We start from the raw sequence: 22,394 nt of genomic DNA, 5'->3' as shown, positions 1-22,394 counted from the left end.
GCCTACAAACTTCATTACTCCACACCAAAGACTATGCAGTCCACGTTATTGTCAAAATTGACTAATGGTCTATGATAACATGCATATTAGGGCTATCAAACGGGTCGTGTCGTGTCGGGTTCGTGTTCGTGTTGAAAAACCCTTGACCCAAACCTAACCCATTTATTAAACGGGTTGAAATCCCTTGACCCAAACCTAACCCGCTTATTAAACGGGTTACTCGTGTAACCTTTTACTAATATAGTATGTAAAAAACTATAATATTCAATATAAAAATTAAAAAGACATACATCATTAATTCATTAATGATACTACAAGAGTTTAAAATTAGTAATTATAGCAAAAGTACTACAAGAATTTAAAGTTGGTTGCTTTAGCAGCACAACCATACATAAGAATTGTCCTAAATTAACAATCAAATTTAATTTACAAAAGTTGAAATTTATTTTATCCACCAAATTAACTGCCAAAAAATACCTAAATGTATACATGGTGCCAAGGCAATTTACAAAATTACAAGTTTAGAAAAAATAAAAATCGGTTTTTGTTACTACTTTATTAATAGGTTAAGCGTGTCGGGTTCGAGTTAGCGGGTTGTCGATCAACCCATTTATATAATTGGGTTATGCGTGTCGGTTTCGGGTTGAAAATTTCCACCCAAACCTAACCCGTTTAATTTCGTGTCGGATCCGTGTCAACCCAATTATGTAAACGGGTCGAGAATAATTGACCCAAATCCGCTTATTTCGTGTCGGGTTCATGTCGGATTTTCGTGTCGTGTCAGCTTTTGACAGCCCTAATGCATATGTTGATGGCTTTAGTCAATTCAAGCAAGTGACTCATTTATCCTTAGACTTTTCTATATTAATAGAAATTAAAATTATTAAGAGCAGTAAAATTATTAATTCTTGACTCTTCCATTGGTAAATTTAGAATATTCAATTAAATCAATTTAAGTTGTCTTTCATCCCTGCATTTCTATAATATATGTTGCGCAAATTGTATTTTACTTACCTTCGTTTTCTTAGTTGACACGTATATTCCTTTTTAGGAAGTTTTTTTAGTTGATATATTTTCTTTTTGGGTAAGTTTTATACTTGTTTTTTTAGTGCACCTCACTTACTTTATCATTTTAAATAGTGTGAGGTAATAAAAAGCTTGTCAAATTGAAATAAAAAAAGTAAAAGTGAATCAAACTTTGTTGAATACCAAAAAACAAAATGGATATGATAATAAAACAATTATTCTACATGGCCATCTTTTGTTTGTATTTGTGACCGTGCTTATACCCGATCATGTGCAACCTAGGATAGTATATATATTAAAGAATATCTTGGTCAGCCTACCATGTAAAGTTGTAAGTAACATGTGAAAATAAAGATTTTAGAAAAATATTTAGTTTAGGAAATAAATTGTATCAAAAGAATACAAAATTGTAACTTACTAAAATTTTATGAGATGTGTTTATAAGTCCTTGAAGATTTCAAACTCAGAGTTGTTATGTTGTGTGATTAGTGGTGCCTTAGAAGCGAATTATTCCACCACCATCTGTGTGATCAATGTCTCTCTACTCCGATAATAAAACTATATATCTACACAATTCGTTAAACTAAAATTTGAAAACTAAAAACCACTCAAGAACTCACAAGAATATTTTTGTTGAAAAATCCAAATAATTCTTACATTAACTAATGAGTTGTGTTACATAAATACTCAATTTGGTGGGAAATATGAATACCAAAAAACTGACTTAAATTACGGATATAAACTCCCAAAAAAAGTTTAAAAAATCAATAAAAGTTAATTTTAGACGAGTGAAATACTCCATACTTTTGTTTACAAGAGTAAAAAAAAAGACTCGACTAGTAAAGTTAAAGAAAGTAAATGTGTGTGTCTAAGCTGTCTTAATTTACGTTCCCAAAAAAATTGGGTTATTAGCCAACACTGTAACAACTACCTAGTGACTGTTAAAAAAGGAAACAATTAGAAAAACGAAATTATGACCACATATTTGTCGTCATAAATAAAATTAAAAATGAAATATGACACTTCACTTTACTTAATTGGCAACTACAACCAATTAAACTATGGAGTATTTTCTATATATATTTAGATTCACTCTTCACCTTTTGTTTCAAAACTAAACTCCCTCTTTTTCCTCTTTTTTGCATTTTTTGCTCCGTTTTATTTTCAACAACTTTTCACAATATATTTTTCGTCATAAATAAAATTAAAAAATAAAAACATAAGATCGAAGAAGAAGAAAAGAAAAGAAGAAGAATTTTTTTTTTTTTCATTACTTTCAAAGAAGGCTGGCGTTTTCTTTGGTAAGTTTATCTGTAATCTTAATACTTTATGATATAGTAGTAGAAGTTATGCATATACTCTTAATGCGTCAAGTATATATTATATGGTCTTTCCGTGTTTGTATATGGTCGTATGGATTTATTTACACTCTATGAATAGTTCAATCGAGTTTAAACCTACACACTTAAAACATGTGCATACACGGGTTTATTATAATGAGTAATGAATTAATGATGTACGAGTGTATATGTTTTTTTTCTTTTAATAATTATTTTGGTTAAAGATATAGAGATGGTGAAATAATTGGTACTCATAACATTTTTTATATTTCGTCTCTCTTGGTTTCATAAGGTGAAGGAAAATTAAATCCTAAATTTCCAATACAGTCATTTGTTTATAAGATAATCAAATAATTCATTTTTTCCAAAAATAATTTCTGTTTCAAGCATTTTCCCATGATTCTTCTTAAAGGTGAAATTTGTGGTGGTCTTTTAATACGAGGGGACTATAATGTCTTTATGGTTATTCAATAGTTTTCATATGACTTTAAAAAAAAAAAAAAAAAAGGAAAAAGTTTTCATATGACAAGCAATGTTTATTAACATAATTAGTTTTCATTCATATGACAAGCAATGTTAATTAACACAATTAGTTTTCAATCATGTGACAAAGCAATACTAATTAACACAATTTTGTTAACTTAAAATAATTTCTTTCTTTTTTAAAAAAAATTATTTATACTATAACTCAATTACATCTAGTACTTTTACAAAATATCCCTCAACTAAACGCAGATTCTTAGGAATCATAGTTTTACTAGAATCGATCTGTTTAAAAAGGAGTAATTAGAGTTTGTTCTCATTGACTGAACTCAGCTGAACTGAACTGAACTGAAATGAATATTTTATAAGAGAAGGAAATTAGGAGTTGAACTGAACTGAACTGAATTTCAATGTATGAGAACATACCCTTAGTTAGTTATATAGTCTTATAGATAGATAAAACAAGAGTGACATAAAATTCTCGGAAAAGTTGCATAAAAATTTAATAACTCAAAGAGTTACAAAAATGATTCTTAAATTTAAGAATAAGGTAAAAACTTGTTCGATTTAACCAAATGATTTTGATTATCTTTACGTTGATGCGTTTACAAATTACGACATAGTTATCACTCACAAGTAGCTCATTTGCACTAGAAAAATATAATAAAAATTGTAACAGAGATGGGAGAAAGTAAGAAATTACTTTTTTTAATTTTTTTTTTTATTTTTGGGTAAAGTCTTGTTATCTTTAACTTCAAAATTCAAATACAAGATAAGGTTGGCAAATATAGCAATAAATTTAGGGTTACAAAAAACCGGATTAGAGTTACCCCTTAATTTTGCCATGAAAAGTGGGGAAAATATATTTTTTTTTTTTTTAAAAAAAGTGGCCATATATCAACTTAATTAAAGATGTGAACAGATTATAGGAAGTTTGTTTTAGAGTGATACTCTACTTTGTGTTTTTGGTTTGATTATACTATAGTAATAACACAAATTAAATTCTAAAAAGTAAAAACATATACATTTTTCTCTTATTGTTAGCTTCGACTTTATCAATTTCGTTTTAAATCAAAATCCACATACACACAACACACTTACTATTTGCATTGGCATTAATAACTAACTATTAAGACACTATTGGAGGGAATGTAAAGATGGGGTAATAAGTACAAATCAAGTGAGAAGTCTAAAACATTACTCGTAATAAAATACTAACGGGTAAGTTGTGATGAGTTAAATGTGGTAAAAAAAAAAAAAAAAAAAGAGATATAGCACATCTATACTAAATTACTAATCTATCCTAATCTATTAAAACACGTTTATAAAAACGTCCATGCGCCACATAGACTCTTCCAAATTACGCCACGTCACTTCACTTCACTAACCATTCATGACACCACGTCAGTTCACAAACACTTGATGGAGCCACGTCACCTACCCAACATCACAACATGTCACATCATTACTAATATAAAAAAATATGAAGATAAAAGGATTCGAACCCCAAACTACTTACAACAAAATTAACTATTTAGCCATCTAAGCTACTTATCAAACATATTATAAATATGAAAAAAAATATATATACACACACGATGTACCTTAATGTATAATGGATTTCTGTACAGGAATAGAATATCAAGGTTGACCACATATAACATTTTTTACTATATAATTTGATTTGATGATTTTTTTTGTACTACTCGTATTATTTAATTTAAATATTTATTTATATAGGTAAGAAAATAAATTAGGAAAATTCTTGTTGTAATTGATGAATTGTGATTCACATAAGACAAAATCACATGATTTGTAATTTGTATAAAGAGTATTCTTTATTTTTTTTCCTAGCTACAATAGTTGAAAATTCTTTTCATATGAACCATGACTAGCTAGGGCAAATAATTAAAATTTAAATGGCATATTATTATAAATTTATATGAAGAATATGGCATAAATAATCAAACCTTGATTGGTGTAAGGAACTCTTGAATAATGGGACAAATATAGAGTATAAAAATGTTATTGTATTATTCAACTGCTAGAATTAGTTGTAATTATTGTTACTAAAAGAACTAAGTTGTAATTCACCAGTAAACGAAAAAGAGGAATGAAGGACGATCAATCCCACATCAAAGCAACGCAAACAACATGTATGCATTACATCAACAAGTACGTTAGTACGAACTTCCGTTTTCCCAACCAAAGCAAATTCTAAAGTGGAAAATTCAAGGTCGTACAAGCAATTCCAAAGCAAATTCATGGTACAAACAAATCTAAAGTAGATATGAAGCATGTGTTATTCGATCATGGTATATAATATATATAGAAAGTGGCAAGCAACTAACAGGCTAGGGCATATCACTTTACACACTTTTGAGCTTCAAACAATAGGGTTGGCATAGATCCTCTAGAAAGTTGAGTTGGTTCTATCTCAATATATGATATCGGTGTAAGTACTCGTAATAAGGATTAGCAGTAAGTATTGTACACACAGTCTGTGTATATAGTAAAAATCATCTCATGATAATTAATAAGAGATAAATTTAAATGTAGAGTCATATTAGTGAAATTATAAGACGGTACATACGTATTCTAATCCATTATAGTTAAAGTAAGCCTACTCCGATTAATTAATTGTCATGCAACATTTTACAAAGCTCTGCACAACATCCCTAGATTAGATGATATGTTGGATTGTTCAGATTTTCCATTTTCTCATGAGTTCCGATCAAGTTTTGAGTAATTCGATTCAACTCATCATCATCTCAAATCGAGCTTCAGTCAAACCTACATGGAGTCAAGTATTATCTCATTTTATAAGCATCCCGACCTGGTCTAATTGTGCCATGATCAATTGCTAGCCACTCATCATGTGAACCAACGTAAGGGAGTACCCAAATCATTACTCAAAATATAATGATGCATTCAAAAGAAAAGGCAATCCCACTTCTCATCACAAATCTTCATGAAAAGGATCAAATGGTTGTACTTAAAAACACTTAATCAAGAATAAAGCTTTTGTTACCGTTCACATACATATCATGTTTGGAAGTTGGAACTCTCAAACTTATTTATCATATGCCCCAAAAATGAACAAAGGTTGCTTCCAATTAATTTGTCACATCTTTTCTACTTTATATCATAATATATGCATATATGCATGCACCCAAATGGCCAAATCACAGAGAGACTATTGAAACTAACTCATACCACGTGTATGGCTTTGAGTTATTTAGAAGAATGTCATATTCATAATTGATGACATAGAACATATTTTCAGTAAGATAATATCATCCAATTTATTAACTTAACGATGATGATGTATCTAGCTATATTTAGTCGTAAATGTGTTTACACATACACAATTTTGTTTGATGTTTCGTTATAATTTTGATGGCCAGTGTACAATTGCCTAAGTGAAAGAGAGCACAAGGACATGAGCGACATACTTATTGCTTGAGTGACAAAAATCTTTGTAATCTCTTGCAAAATTAGGAGTGTTTTTAGTCTAAGATCCTAATCCATCTTTTCTTGCAAAATTTAGAGTGATTTAGTCTAACATCCGGGTTGGAACATATTTAATCAATTGGTACATTCTTTTTTCACTTAAGGAGAGTGGTTTGGTTAGAGTTTAGACAATAGTATTTGCTACTACAACAGTAGTTTAATAGGTACATGTTTCGGGGTTGTACAATTTGGAAGGTAGGTACATGTAGAGATTAAAGAACAAATAGCTAGAACCCACATTCAATTCTAGCTAATGTGTGTTGAATAAACTTTACGACTTTTTGTAATTTTAAATTTTATTTTTAATTATTTGATACTCTTTGAAAAGAGAAAGTGATGCAAAATGAGAAATTCTTAAAAAAGTTGGTGGAAAAATACACGATGTCAAACCTTAGATAGTCGAGAATTTCATAAGTAGCTCCAAACACTTCCAAATCCTAGCTAATTTTTGGATCAAAGCCTAACCAAATATATTAAGATTTCAAAAATAAAATAAAAAATAAAAAAATACATTTGTCAAGAATGGGGGATTTCGGACCAGTACCTGAAACTGGCGCCTTAGACCAACTCGGCCATCTTGACGTTGTTGTACAATTATTTCATAACTTTAAAATAAACATTTTCTACAAGATGTGCAATAGGACAAGCATGTCACCCAATGGGCTGTGTTGTTGGGTTGATTTATCAATTGCTATACATAATGGAATATATTTCATAAACTTTCTATCCATTTAGGCCACATGTCCATTATCAAATGCTTATAAATAAATCCTTTCATCCTACTATGTTCTTTGCATGGTTCACTAATTTTCAAACTTCCCTTAAATCAAAATCAATCCGCTTTTAATGGAGCCTCTATGGCACATAAAACTGTCAAATCAGGTTTAGAATCAAGTTTTGTTAGATTGCAGCCGAATTGATGAGTCACGTTTTGTCAGGTCTAGTGGCGTATATGGCTAATGAAATAGAAGATGTCCACAAATCTTTCAAAGCTTTGAACATGTTAATCCAGCGGGCTAAATAATGAATAATTAACATATTACTTCTTATATGCCAATTGACTAATGACTATTGTAATTATTCTATTATTGTATTTGATGCATTGGATTGAACTCATACTCCATAGTCCATAATTTGTAGTTTGTACTACTATATGAATAGGTGGATTAGATTATTCATTAGCTAAAGAAAATGACAACCTTGTCTATAATTTCCACTAGATTAGTCTAAAGCTTTTTGTTTATTTGAGGCTGATAAATAATGGGCTGACTTAAAGTCAAAAATTAAACCCAGCCCAAACAATTTTATCTTCTTTTTTCAAAGTTCAAAGCCACCTATTTTCTTCATTTTTTCTTTTTTTCTAAAAATAGAAAAAGTTAGGGCTTTTCATCATCTTCTTCTTCAACCTTCATCGTCTTCCAAGTTTTAATCTTTCTGGTTTATAATCTTAATTTAATCTCTCTGAAATTTTTACATGTTTTTTAATTTTCAATTTGAAAAAGGGTTTTTGAATTATTTTTTAATTAGTTATTAAAATGGGAAGATTGTTTATAGAATCACTTCCAGGTCCAAGGATATTCAAATGCAGCTGCTGTAAAGTTGACTCTGCGTCTCCAGACGACATCGTTTCGAAGAATTTTCAGGGGCGTTTTGGCAAAGCTTATCTCTTCAGAAGTGTGTATGTATGCTTCTCTCTCTTTCTCTTCATTTTCCTTTATTTTGTTAGTGTTTGTTCTGCTTCCGATTTTCTTGGAACTCTTATGTATTGCTTTTACGGCCCGTTTGGTAGGTAATAATAAATAACGATCACGGGAATGGATTTGTATGTATAAATTTATGTTCAGTAAATTTGAATTGTAATGTTGATGGAATTGAATTAATTAGAATTATAATGTTGATGATGATCATCCTATCCCCCAAATTTTTTTTTTTTTTTTTTTTTTGATGATATTCTTGCATATATTAAGGTATTGCTGTATTATTATAAATAGCTCACCCTATAAAATGTTAGGTTGTTGAATGGAAGTGTGTTTAGTGCTCTAATTAGTTTGTTTTGAGAAGCTTATTGGGGATTAAGTGAAGGTGAACCTAATTTGATGAGTGTTATGTTACTTGGTATCAAATTGTTAATAATATGATACTTGAATACATCAAATTAGACTTCTTAAAATACCCTGCTACATTGTTAATTATGCATACTTCAGTCATTCGGTGTGGATGTTAATTATCTTAGTTCGTCTAAGTTTTGGAAGGTGGGATGGAACCCTGTCTATGTCTACATAACTACCCTTTGTGGGTCCTTATACAATATACACCAATTCATACAATTTATCTTAGTCCTTAAGACATGCAAACTTGCAAAGTAGGTTGCTAGTTGGAAACTCGTGGCTTTAACAAGTTTGAGATATCCTTTCACTTCCTTTAGTGAGAGGGTATTCAAGATGAATTAAGAAATTACGGGCTAAGTGGATTAATTATATTGATTATATGTAAGGACGATTATTAGGTGTAATTTGTGCTTATCACTTAAGTACTTGTGTTAAGTTCTATCAAATATGAGTATGGAATCATGATATTTATTTTGGACCCAAAAAAATGAAACTCTTCATAATGTAGTTGAATTTGACATTGGAACACTGCTACCTAAGTACAAAAAACTTAGGGCATATATATTAGGATGCTTATGCTCTCACAGCTAGTTGAAACAATTTAAGAGCGGGTTAAGGAGACGCCCTTGCAACCCTCCTTGAAATGTTGTCATTCACCTTATCAATGTAGATGCTCTAAAGTCTTGATAAGCTTTACAAACTCAAATTGTGTTGATTTGTGCATCAGAACCAACACGAGGAAGCTCTGACAAAATTACTGTATCAGATTTTACTGTCATGTGTCCTAGCAATATGTACTGATGTCCTACTGTAAGTGTCTGCATTAAGGTTTAAAGGTCATTCGAGAAGAGTCAGAAGACTAGATTTTCATTCTGCTTATGCTCAGAGTTGCAAATTGGGTTCTTGGCTTCTTGCCTTCTATAGGCAATACTATTTAAGACCGTTAATGTTTTTTTGTGTCAAACTTATTGAACTTATCTACTGAAACATTTCAGAGTTAATATCTGTCTTGGGCCTACTGAGGAACGGCATCTTACCAGTGGATTGCACGCTGTCAGTGATATATATTGTAGCTCTTGCTTGCAAATACTTGGTTGGAAGTATGTAAGTATCAGTATGATCGATTTCTGCTCTTTCATTCCTTAAGCTATTCAAGCAAACATTTTTGAATGTTTTGGCCAGTCACTGCATGTGTTGTGCTCATATTTGCAGAAGCTTTAACTTGTATCTCTAGCTGTATTCTACCTTAAATATGATAGCCTACTTAAACTTCATCTTTATTATATCATACAATATTATATCATAGCCTATCATACAATATTATATAAAAGGTCTTATAAATATGAAAGATCACAGCAGTTAGATGGATTAAATTCTTTGTCCATTTTACTTTCTGTTTGATCCAATGTATTATATATAAATGTAGATGTAATAGATTGAGATTCTTAACTCCTCTGTTCTAAAAGTGACATTTTTGTTAAATAGATTGAGGATCTTTTCTTAGCAAACTATAATGTCATACATACATGAGAGGTCTTGCTCCCACTTTCCATGCTATTTGTCAATACCAACTTCTTGTTTGGTGCATTTGCTAAACATCACGCTCCTACAAACTGGTTTCATAATTTCCTTTGAGATGAAGATAAGATTGAATTCGTTTTGGTGTCAGGATTCTTACCCTTCTTGTTTTAATTGTGCATACACAAGCTAGAATGGCAGGTTTGTCATGACTAAATGATTAGATTTGATCATCCTGGAGGACGACTTTTCTGTAGTTACTTACATTGACTAAGCTGATGACCAAGTTCTAAACAATTGTATTATAGATTGAACATCAAGGATTTATTTGTATTTTCGGTCTTTCTATTCAACACATTCAGAGATACAACCTGTATGTTTGGCCCCCATAATAATTTCTACCAGTTCTGCTATGAGGTCATCAGTTGTTATGTCATCGAGTTTGTTTATCATATGTATATTAATGTATCATTGATTTGAATGCAGGAGAAGGCATATGAAGAGAGCGAAAAATATAAGGAAGGGATGTACATTCTCGAGAAATATAGAATGCTGAAGGATGGCTGGTAATGCTTTCAAGCACTTCATGCAGTGCTTTAGTATAAACTAATCTTGTGATTCTTCACACTTTAGAGTATCAAGCTTGATACATGCATCATTTATAATTTATATACTGCGTTATACCAAGTATTTTAGCTTGGTTCACGTGTGTGAGCCAAGTTATTAGGAGCTTGAAAATTTATAATGTTTTGTTTTCATCACCAAATAGCAGGATGTACAGTTTAAAAAAGATTTGATAGTTGTCAAAAGTCCCATATTTGTCTCTACTCTTTCAATTATACTCCCCAAAGTGTTAGTATTATTCTTCACATGCAAGGGAATTGGGGATATTGCCTATCCTTTTCGGTTATACTTGAATTTAATCCAAGAATATATTATGGAGGATACAATAGTTTGATACTACTTCGTATATAAGATTGAAGGCTAGAGCAGTTGGCTAGCTCTTTGACTTATTATAGACTGGAGATCTTGGGTCCTGGGATGGATTAGATTTATTTTTACCTTTCCTTGAAAACTATTAATTTCATTTACATCATGGAAAGGATGTATTAATGTATAAAGCTTACTCCGTACATAGTATACTTTGCTCAAATACTAATTTTGTCTTAGTAAACTTATCATACTTGTATAACTAGTTTAAATCACACTATCAATAAGGCGAATAGTTGAAGACTCTTGCCGGTGATGTTACTCCATCTTGGCCACTTTACATGCCCTATTTGGCTATTTGACCCAAGTGGTCTTACATTTTCTTATCAAATGGGATGAGGTGCTGATATTTACAACTTACAAGAGTATGCAATATGCATCATCTAAAAGTTTGTGCCTTTAATAAGTGATGTGGACCAGTAATTTTTTTTATAAATTTTTATTGTTTCATGTTGAAAGAATATGGACAAATACCAACAGAGCAAATGTCAAACAAACAAGTAGACATATTGCAAAAATTACAGTGATATATAGGCCAGGTGGTCCAGCACTAAAGAGATTTGTGGGCCCACAGTCCACAGATATGAGGGTAAAATGGGCCATGTCACAGTCCACCTCAAAGTAGTAGCCTACTATGTGTCTTGTGTTATGTGGGGCCCCGAGAAAATTGACCCGGATTGCATGATAAGGATATGTGAAAAAAGGATCGTGTTTTTTTTGTAGCCATGAAACTAAGATAATGTATGACCCATTTTTTAAATATAACGGCTTCTTATTCACACAACTACTCTTCCCCTCTTTTTTTATTATTAGTTATATTTTATATATTTATTTAATAATAATCTTATTGTATTGGCTTATATTATGCGAAACGTCTCTTTGTCCCATGCCACACTTCCTTCAATGTTCTTTCTAATCTAGTTATTGAGATCCATGAAAATGCAAATGAAGTCCTTTAGCTATAGTGATATTATTTTCACAATTAAATAAATAAATAAACGGAATTTTGCATGCATTTATTAATCACGCTTGGTAATGTATAATTTTAACCTTCAATAACTTCAAATCTCGATAAGTAAAAATTATAACTAGATATCACATAAATATGTTTTTCCTTACATATATTTCACGAAAGATGGTTAAAGAAGGAATGTGAATAGTGTGAAAGTCGATGTATGTCAAGTAAAAAAGAAAGGAGAATATATGTAAACTGAATTGTCATCTAGAATGCAATAAAGTATTAACTAGCTAACAATTACCTTTATTGGTAAATCTTAGCAAGTTTGTTACAGAGGTTAGGGTTTGACTTCCATCAATAATAGTAGTAGTGGTGTAGCTTGTGATAATGTGGATAGCTTAGGCTAAAGATACCTATACTCCAATTTAGGTCATTGCACTAATCACTATTCATATTAGTAAAGATGTACTTTAGTAACTACTAACTAATAAGGATTCTAAGGAATGCATGTGTTAATTGCTTAAGTCTATAATATATTAAATATTAGTTGTTATACTAGCATACGTACTTTAGGGTCTATTTTGTTAGGTGTGAAATAAAAGAAATAATTAGAACATGTTACGTATTGTTTGGCAAAATATTTTTTTTACTAAAATGAGAAGTTGGTTTACTATACCGTACTATTTGGCCAAATAACCTCTCAAATTAAGCTAACTTTATTAACAAATATGGTTATATTCTTATCCCCAACAGTATAATGGCAACCGTATTTATTAATTCATGTGCAATTTGTTTAAATAAAGATGTCATGTTACATCATTTTGCACATACCAATATTTTTCATGTATGTATGTATATATAAAGTAATTAAGAAAAAATGTTTTCAAACATTAGGTTCATCATATAATTTCTAATCTAACTTCCTCTAAATTTATCCAAGAATTGAAATTTACAAAAAAAAAAAAAAAAAAAAAAAAAAAAAAAAAAAAAAGGAAAGGAAAGGGTAAGAGGAAAAATTAATTTAAATATATTCCTTGAAATTAAATGATACAAAGTAAATGGTATGCACAGAATAATTCCCAAAAATAATGCAACTTAGAATCTTGTGTTGATGAAAAGGGTATAATTAGTTGGTTTGATCCAAAAATGTAAGCATGTTAGTGACTAATTCATTGCTTATCTCCATGTGAATGAGTGAGTGCATGTGTTTTGTCCCATGATATGTGTGAAAGGACAACAATAATTCAGCCTTCTTTCCCCAATTCAGAGAAAGTTACAAGTGAAATTGTAACATTTCCCATATAAATTTGATGATAAAATCATCTTGGTTAGAGAAAAGCTAATATTTCTTCCGTCCAAAATTAATTGTCTAACATGAATTTATATTGTTTATATATACTTTTAATGGTGAAGAAGAAATTTGTAAACTTTTCCCATTACAACACTAATGTCTTGTGATTAGCTTTTTATGAGTGCTTATTAATATCTATACATTGATCTATACACATATTACTAAAGTAATAAAAAAAAATACACTAGGCAAAATTATGTGATATACTTTGTATATAGAGAAACAAAAAATATCTTCTTGTAACTTGAAATCTTTGAAATTCTTGTAAGATTTTTTTTTTTTTTTTTACAAAAAAAATACTACTAAAATTAGTGATGAAGACTATGAAAAATAATCGAAGAAAAAGTAATTATATAGAAAAACAAATTCAATGAATAATATTTTAAGTTGGGATCAAGTTAAAAACATGTTAAAGTTATAACCATATAAGATACTTCATAGTTTCATACTTGATATGAAACATGATCCTATGAACTTGTTTTTTTACAATAAGCTCGGCTATTAGGCTATAGTCAAAAAGTAGTTTTCCAAATACGTCACCTCTTGAATAAAATGATGGTCGGAGGAGACATAGAGAATATACTTTGTAATTTTGTATATGACACAACCACAGAAATATTATAAAAAGACCTTTAAATTTATATTTTGGCAAAACAATCAGTATACCGAAAAAAAAAAAAAAAGAGACCGGACAATATAACAACTAATACTGAGTGGTGGAAGTGACAAGGAGAAGAAGAAAAAAGATGATTAAATCGACAGAATTGATGACTTCAGAGCATTCAAAGCTAGAATCTTAAAACATTCAGCCCATCTAATAGCACTCTGCATAACAAAAGTATTAGACTATCTAAATGAAGTCACAAAAATTCTTTTGAACGGTATAAGCAGCTCACAAGCATTCTGAAGAGTTTAAACATTACAAACTCAACTAGATATTCACTACAGCAATTGAATACCTCATAAGAATATAAACAACTTGGCTGGAAAAACTATATGAGAGGAGAAGATCAGAAACACCCACTTCTTAGTTCTTTATGTACCCGCCGCATGTTGCAAGTGATGGATGTGATACTATGTGTAACCCGCGATTCAAATTTACAAATTCCAATGAACGAAGAAAAAAAAAACAGGAAAAAAACCTAGATAAAATGACCAAGTAGTGTGTGCCAATCTTTGTTACTAATGTATTGTAAATCCAAGCAGCAACTCTGATCAATGCTACGACCCCCAAATTTCTACTTACTGAATTACAGAAAACGGTTCTTGCAGATCTTTGTTCACCTACAGAAACTTCGACATCCAATTGAATAATTTTCTCCTAGGCAGCAATCCCTGAAACTACACAACAAAAAGCATAAGTCAGTACAAAGAGAATTAGAATGAATTTTTGAGCACGACGGTTTATATATTTTAGGAGAGTAGATACAATTCAACAAATCTTATATTCTTTCTGTCACCAGCTTCTGTCTAATGCGGAAAATAGGAGTAATCTTTCTTTGCATTGAAAAGGATCAACATGACTCACGCATTTTATGTCAAAAAAACTCTACTTTAATGAGACTCCAATAGATCAGTGATATTTAAGTACAGTGTCAATGTGTCATACAACGGTGGCATTATGTGTAAATTACTTGGCGATGTATGTGGAAAAGGGGGATGGGATTTAAAATGAACTAACCATTCAAATTGAGGAGACCCATCTTTCTTTGCTAAGTCCTATAAGTTCCTTAGGTAATTTAGATTATGTCAATGAAGAAGATTCCTTTACAAGTGTACAAGTGACAAAATCTAAGGCATGTCGGCAGTCAGCACCATGTCAATTACCCATATAAGTAAACTACGGATCATTACAGAGTAGAAACAAAAAGGATTCTTTAACGATGGATTAAATGGAACATTAAAGCAACAGGTTCAGTACAGTTAACTTTGTATATAAGTTTTCTTAGTCTACAAGATTGTACCAGACAATTTAGTTCAAAATACATCTGACATATAGGCCTTTGAGTCTTACTCATTAACCAAAAACAGCAGGTAGTTAAGGCAAGGGCAGCCTATGGAACTGATATGGACAGATGACCACCAGCATTAAACTCTTCAAAGATAAGCAACCAGACATTCAGATCAACAGATACCAATAACCAAACTAGGCATCAAAAAAACAAATGAATATCATATCTTAAATTTTGAAGATTTACATTTTAGACTAACAGCTACTTCAACAAACCGGAAATCTGCTTAGTTAAGTCTTGGTATTAGTCTGCCATAAACTCAAATAACATCAAACCGAAGACAAGCCCCCTAGTCCTGACTAAAATCAAAGCCACTAAATTATGCATCTAACAAGAGTAAGTTGTTGATATTAAATGTATTTTTCACTTGGTAATTTTCATCAAAAGAATGTTTCAGGTTATTTAGATGGAAAATAGCTTTTTCAGAGAAAATTATCAATAGTAATGACATCTGTTGAAATAAATAAACTTATTCAGCAGGGACTATACACATAGCTTATTATTTAACCACATCTTGTACACTTGCCAGTTGCCACTAATGATGAAGCTAATTGGTTTTAATGATTTCACTTCCTTTCTTTTTGCAATGATTCACAAATTATTGCTAAATCGGTGAATATTTGGAGCTCTTAGAAGTTTTTTTTTTTTTTTTTTTTCCCAAGGAAAAGTATGTTAATACCAAATTGAGAAGCAAATCAATAAAAGAAGGGGAAAGACATGACCAAATGGTTAAATTGTGTGTGTTAGCAAGTCATAAAGAGAATAAGCTCTTACCTCTATGTTGCTATTGACAAATGCTATAACTACCAACACAAACCAGCAGGATTATTGAGTGGAACATCTGAAACTGAATTTCCAAGTCCAAATTCAAATGAACCAGATCCCTTTAGTCCCAAGGATGGTAAAAGCAAAGATTGCTCATTCCCACCACCAAGGAAATCATCAAACTTAGCATCAAATCCACCATCTAATGTAGGAAAAGATGATACAGGTTGGGTCCTGGTTCTGATGTCTCTACCATACAATCCCATTGCTGATCCAAGATTGTTATCTTCCCGACCAAAGCTAAGGCTGAGACCATTTGAGACAGAAGCACGCCCTCCGCCTTGAACAGGAATGGCAGAAGTATTCCAAATGAGCTCACTATTCTTAAGAGCATCTGCCTCAATATCCCTAAAGTTCATAGAAGCATTGTTTCCAGTGATAGAAGTGTCAATAATGCTCCCATTTCCATTTCCATTTCCCCACAAGCTCCAGGAAGATGAGCCAATGGTGGAAGCACTACCCCTGTTCACCCCATCAAACTCGGCAAAGCTGTCGTGTCTATTGATGTTGCCATTATGCAATGCACTTAAACCTTGCTCAAAGTTCAACTTTGGAAAGAGATTTGCAGTTTCCCCAAAGCCTGGACTCATTCTTGGCTCATAATTCAAGGCACTACCAAAACTAGAAGGGCTAAATGAAGGGAATCCACCTCGAGCAAAAGGCATGGGACTTTGGCGTTCATCAAGTTTCAATCCATGTCCTCCAATTGGGCTCGGATTGTAGCCCTGTGTATAGCCATTGAGGAAGCTATTAACTCTAGTAAGTCCACCACTACCACCACCTAAAGGACTCCTAGTTGGCCCAGGTGATAGCTCTTTGGGAACAGCTCGTTTGACCTCAACCATTTTACCATTGAGTTCATGAAAGGTTTTCATCAGTGCTCTCTCAACTGCATCTTCTGAGTCAAAGGTTATGAATCCAAAGCCTCTTGGCCTTTGTGTGTTGTGATCATACATAACCACAACATCAGTGATAATCCCAAACTGATCAAAGTACCTTTTGAAGTCCCCTTCAGTCACAGTAGATGGTAAGCCCCCCACAAATATCTTCTTTGTGCGAGTAGGCACTGGCGATGCACTAGGGCTGTTGTGGTTTCTGGTCAGAACATGCTGATCATCTCTAGGAACAGCCTTCTTTGCCTCAACCTGATCACATACAATTAATTGAACTGTGTTAGTTAACATCTCAAGCTTCTGAATGTAATTTATCACAGCATTGTGGAACATCAATCAACACCTCAAACGTGTACTTGAGTTCAAAAACTGATTGGCATTTTAAAAGGCAGATACCAATAAGAAAGTTATTAAAATAATGGCAAGTTGTTAATCAGGAGCTTCAAGAGTAGATTAATTTAAGCACATTATACACCATCAGTAATCGCGATGTCATGTTAAACTGCTTCATATGATTAAATTTAATCGAGTTACATCATCAGAACTTATTATTCTCTGTTACCTTTATAGAATTCTTTCATTTTTCTCTCTTAATATCGATATATAGATCCATGATAACAAAAATGACTAAAATGAACATACAATCTAGCTCAATTCTAATGAATTGAGCACCTCTAAACTATGTATGTGACATTTAGGTACAAACAATCAAATTATACCTCCACCATAAATGCTAACAATCACAATTAGCACTTCCTATATCAAAAAGGCAACAATTATTAATACATAAAACACACACCAAAATTAATAAGAGAATCACAATATGAAATAGGCAATCATCTTACAGTTCTGCCATCTATCATATGCTTCTGCCTCACAACTCTCTCAGCAACAGCCGGGTCAGCATAGATAACAAAGCCGAACCCACGAGCACGGCCCGTTGCTCGATCCTTCATGATCACAGCCTCAACCACCTCACCAAATGTTTGAAAATACTCCCTCAGACGATCTTCATTTGTATCCCAAGAAATCCCACCAATGAAAAGCTTCCCTGGCTCCATCTTCCAATCTATCAATGATGTTGAACATCCAAAACAACATCAAATATCCATACACTTGAAAATTCATAAAGCTTCTACATAATTCCACCCAAAAACATGTCCGAACCATATAATAAAACTATAATATAATCACCACGGGGTAAATAGCATATAAAACTAACGGATCCAACACAACTAAAACAGCAACAATATGCTAAATCCATATCATATATTATATCAAACAATCATATTATTATTAAAAAGTTCAGAATTATGGTTAGAACCAAATGGGTATTTCTTAAATCAATATAAAATCAACAGATCCTTCATGGGTAAGTGTTAGATCAATGATCAATCAAATCCATAATCTGGGATTTCAATAAAAACCCAGAAAATTTCAATCAAAACCCACGTAATCAAAGTTAAAAACTTTAAATTAGAAATGAAAAATTGCAGAAATCAGTACCAGATTTTTAAATTTGTAGGGGGTAAAAACCCAATAAATATAAATTAATGGATCTAAGAGGAGGTTTAAAACAAGAACAAGAGAGAGATTAGGTCCTCCTCCCTTCTTCTTCTTCTTCTCTCCTCAACCCCCTCTTTTTTTTTTTTCTTTTTTTCCTTTTTTTTTGAATTTATAGGCGTTCTTACAAAATTCTGATTGAAGAGAAAAATCTAATGGAAGAAAAAACAGAGGATTGAGAAAGAGAGGAAAGAGGGTATTATATGTAAAGAGAGCTTAAAAAAAAGGAGATAAAAATAATAAATGGGCAGAAATGGGGAGGAGAGAGAGAGAGATGGTGACTTGCCAGTTTTTAAGTTGGATTTCAAAAGTTGAGTGTATGGCCTCTTCTTTACCTTCTCTTTTTTTAATTTTTTATTCTTTTTTTCTTTTCTTTTTTTCAAAATTTTAGAATTTTGATTGATAAATACAAAATTAAAACTTATATAGAAAATAAAACTCAATAATTACCTTGAGAATCAAGGTTAAAAAATGAGTGAAGTGGGGAGGTATAATAGTGAAATGAACTAAACTTTGAATTACGGAGTATTATTTCTTATAATATATAAAACAGTGAATAAGTCTCTCTTATTAACATGATTATACAAGTTGTTATAATTTGTGATTGTCAATAATCCATTGCTCCCACCTATAAAAAAAATCAAATTTTGCATAAATGATATGATAAATGTGAAAATGAAATGGAGTATATGCAATCTTGATTATTCGTAACAACTCCAAATATAGTATATAATATTTTCAATGTATTCATTTCGTAGAAAAATATTTTATGATATAAACGAGAAGATTTTATTTGACACGGCTAACAATTGTCAGCGTAAACATGTTAGAAACAAGTTGTTTGCTAACTAATGAGAAGGAAAAAAAAAAAAAAAAAAACTAGTAAAATAGGATATATACACTAAAAGATAAAAGATGGGTCTTATAGGGTTCATATTAGCCCTAATTGTTTGCATAAATGATAGGGAAGGAATCATTTCATAATTACCTGAGCATATATATTAGGAAATTTTATTATGTAAATTTTGTATTTTGTATTTCTCTATTATAAGAAAACTTTAAATAAAATAGACTATAATGCAAGTAATGTAGATACATAACCAAGCTCTCTCGGCATGCTATAGGCATAGCACAATTGTAAACAATCCACGCTTACTCGTGCTCGTGTTTCTTTTGTCAAGCATTGTACGTTACCTCATCTATATATTTGGGATGAGCCTAAACTCATACGGAGTACTCCATACGTCCTTCGTTACCCTACTAATGCAACAATTATCATTTATAAAAAATTTACCAATATTGCAATATTATCATAGATGCACATGTTTTCTCTCAGATTCTCTCCTCATCACATAAGTCCCTATCTTTATTTTTCTCTATCATCATCTCAAATTATGTATCTTTTCCCCTTGTTGCCATATTAGGGAAACGGAAAAAGTATTAAATGACAATAGTACAATACAAGAAGGAAAATTACATTAAGAATGATTTAATAATCATTTCACTCATAAGGATGTAATTGTTGTCCATACAACAAACCAAGGTACGTATTGCGCCCATTGTCCAATCTAAACACTACTTTACTAATGATAAAATACACATTATTTATGATGAAAATATACGTATCTTAAATCCTTAACGCTGGTTTTTAGATGTAAACATGATGTATGGTGAACCAATACATTACTCATGTGATTTTACCTTAATTGTAAATAGACTACTCTACAAAATTGATAAAACGCATGCACATGACATATATATATATATATATATATATATATATATATATATATATATATATATATATATATATGACTAAAATTATAAAAATAAAACGTGTATATATTTATTATTGTTTGGGGGTGTTAAAAGGGGACTAATAAACCCTTGATGTAAATACGTGACATACTAATATCAAGATGTGAACATTTGAATTAATGAGGAATAGATCATAGTCTAGTAGTTGAGGCATCACCTTCCATTCTAGTACTCCATGGATTAAGTCATACCTAGATAAGTCGGACACACTCGAACTAATTTTATTTTCCCTTTAATCAAAATTAGGCCCACTATCTACATGACCTTGAAAATACTATTCCAATAAAATCTCTTCATTATTCCATCCTCTACTAGTAGAGATAGTAGCTAAAAAACAAGGTTCTCTTCTTACTTTTTAACAAGTTTTTGTCATAGCTTTTACTCCCACCAAATCAAAGGATTCCCATAACTTAAGTCAACTATCCATTGGACCGATGCCAAATAATTCTGTTAAATAAAGTCCTTAATTAGGGTTGATACCTTAAACCTATAATCAAATTTTGTATTCAAATACTATTTACATCATTATTCGATCTTGCGACTTAATTCCTTCACATCAATAATAGTAGTGACTATTAGCCGTTGTAATATGATGATGCATTTACTAGGCTTGTATCAGTCCCAATGATTGTATAATTCCCAATGATTGTATTAGTCCCTAGACTTTGTATTATTCCCTAGGTTCTTTGTATAGCTTCCTTGATACTCTGTAATATTGGTATATAAATACCACAGTAATAATAGGAAGAGGACAGGGATTCATTCCTACATGGTATCAGGCTAGGTTAGGTTTTCTTCCATATCTATCTCTTCTTAATCTCTCTGCCTCTTTCTTCTCCTTCTTTTCGTCCACCATGGGTGACAATCCTCCAAAATCTCCCTCAATTCACCCTGCCATGACTGTGAATAATATTCGCAGCGTAATTCCCATTACCCTTGAATTCAAAAATGTTCAATACTCCTCTTGGGCAGAATTATTTAAAATTCATGATCGTGCTCATGATGTTATCGACCACATCATCCCTCCCAAGGATAAAGATGAAACAGCCGACACCGCTCTCTGGATTCGATTGGATGCCATTGTCCTCCAATGGATCTACAGCACGATCTCTAATGATCTCATGAACACCATTCTCGAACCTAACTCTACGGCCCAACAAGCGTGGGAACGTTTGCAAGACATATTCCAAGACAACAAAAGCTCCAGAGCAGTACAATTGGAGGAATTATTTTCAAACATTGAGATGAAAAATTTTCCGGATATTAATGCCTACTGCCAAGAGGTAAAAATGATCTCCGATCAAATAGCCAATGTCGACGCTCCGGTCAACAATCAACGCCTTGTTCTTACCCTCATTCGCGGCCTACCCAAGTCATATGATGGTGTGGCTGCCATCATTCAACAATCCGATCCTCTACCCTCCTTCTATAAGGCAAGGTCAATGCTAAGCCTCGAAGAGTCTCGCCTTGCGTCTCAAGCCACCAGCGAAGCCATCACTGCCGGTTCTGCTCTATTTGCTGCCGGAAACAATTCCGGGAACCAATCTGACGATAATCACTCCTCGAATGACACTCATGCTCGCCAAAATTACCGCAAAAACAGGGGAAATAACCGCGGCAATCACGGTGGCCGGAATCGCGGTGGCAGCGGCGGCCGTGGCAGGGGCCGGAACAACGGAGGTCGCAACCACCAACAGCCTCAACACTCCAACCGTGGCAACCAGCCGTGGTAGTCGTGGAGTCCATGGCAGCAGCAGGCCAGTTTCCCTCCTTGGGCTCAATGGCCACCTCAATGGGCCATGCCCCCTTGCCCATATCCCACCTCTTCTTGGGCCCGGCCTCCTCCTTCACGCCAACAAGGCTTACTCGGCCCACGTCCTCAAACACATCAAGCTTACTCTGCTCAAGGTCCATCAACTGCCTATGCTCCAACCGAAATCGATGCGGCAATGCACACTCTATCTCTCAATCCACCGGACGACGGGTGGTACATGGA

The 22,394-nt window shown here is 32.4% G+C and overlaps 3 protein-coding genes across 3 annotated transcripts; 2 read left to right on the top strand and 1 right to left on the bottom strand.

Annotated features, from left to right (window-relative positions):
* Positions 1-7,807: 7,807 nt before the first annotated feature.
* On the top strand, positions 7,808-10,802 carry LOC110731237 (putative yippee-like protein Os10g0369500). Its single transcript, XM_021911080.1, has 3 exons — positions 7,808-8,040; positions 9,466-9,574; positions 10,475-10,802. The coding sequence occupies exons 1-3, from the start codon at positions 7,898-7,900 to the stop codon at positions 10,556-10,558; spliced, it is 336 nt and encodes a 111-aa protein (XP_021766772.1). The 5' UTR covers positions 7,808-7,897; the 3' UTR covers positions 10,559-10,802.
* Positions 10,803-14,128: 3,326 nt separating this feature from the next.
* LOC110731236 (heterogeneous nuclear ribonucleoprotein 1-like) lies at positions 14,129-18,854 on the bottom strand. Its single transcript, XM_021911079.1, has 4 exons — positions 18,524-18,854; positions 17,863-18,086; positions 16,074-17,269; positions 14,129-14,628 (listed from the first exon to the last, which is right to left on the bottom strand). The coding sequence occupies exons 2-3, from the start codon at positions 18,076-18,078 to the stop codon at positions 16,103-16,105; spliced, it is 1,383 nt and encodes a 460-aa protein (XP_021766771.1). The 5' UTR covers positions 18,079-18,086; positions 18,524-18,854; the 3' UTR covers positions 14,129-14,628; positions 16,074-16,102.
* A 2,398-nt stretch (positions 18,855-21,252) lies between these two features.
* On the top strand, positions 21,253-22,131 carry LOC110731130. Its single transcript, XM_021910964.1, has one exon. The coding sequence runs from the start codon at positions 21,253-21,255 to the stop codon at positions 22,129-22,131; it is 879 nt and encodes a 292-aa protein (XP_021766656.1).
* Positions 22,132-22,394: the final 263 nt, after the last annotated feature.

This window comes from Chenopodium quinoa, unplaced genomic scaffold (assembly GCF_001683475.1).
Source record: "Chenopodium quinoa cultivar QQ74 unplaced genomic scaffold, ASM168347v1, whole genome shotgun sequence".
In the NCBI taxonomy this organism is placed as follows: Eukaryota; Viridiplantae; Streptophyta; class Magnoliopsida; order Caryophyllales; family Amaranthaceae; genus Chenopodium; species Chenopodium quinoa.
The sequence above is the reverse complement of the archived record's forward strand: the minus strand, read 5'-3'. Positions and strand labels throughout refer to the sequence as shown.

Excerpts from the sequence above, each read along its gene's own strand:
- LOC110731237 (XM_021911080.1), top strand. The coding sequence starts at position 7,898 with ATGGGAAGATTGTTTATAGAATCACTTCCAGGTCCAAGGATATTCAAA. Across the intron at positions 8,041-9,465 it reads GCTTATCTCTTCAGAAGTGT|AGTTAATATCTGTCTTGGGC; the intron begins GTATGTATGCTT and ends GAAACATTTCAG. Across the intron at positions 9,575-10,474 it reads AAATACTTGGTTGGAAGTAT|GAGAAGGCATATGAAGAGAG; the intron begins GTAAGTATCAGT and ends ATTTGAATGCAG.
- LOC110731236 (XM_021911079.1), bottom strand. The coding sequence starts at position 18,078 with ATGGAGCCAGGGAAGCTTTTCATTGGTGGGATTTCTTGGGATACAAAT. Across the intron at positions 17,270-17,862 it reads ATATGATAGATGGCAGAACT|GTTGAGGCAAAGAAGGCTGT; the intron begins GTAAGATGATTG and ends GTATGTGATCAG.
- LOC110731130 (XM_021910964.1), top strand. The coding sequence starts at position 21,253 with ATGGGTGACAATCCTCCAAAATCTCCCTCAATTCACCCTGCCATGACT.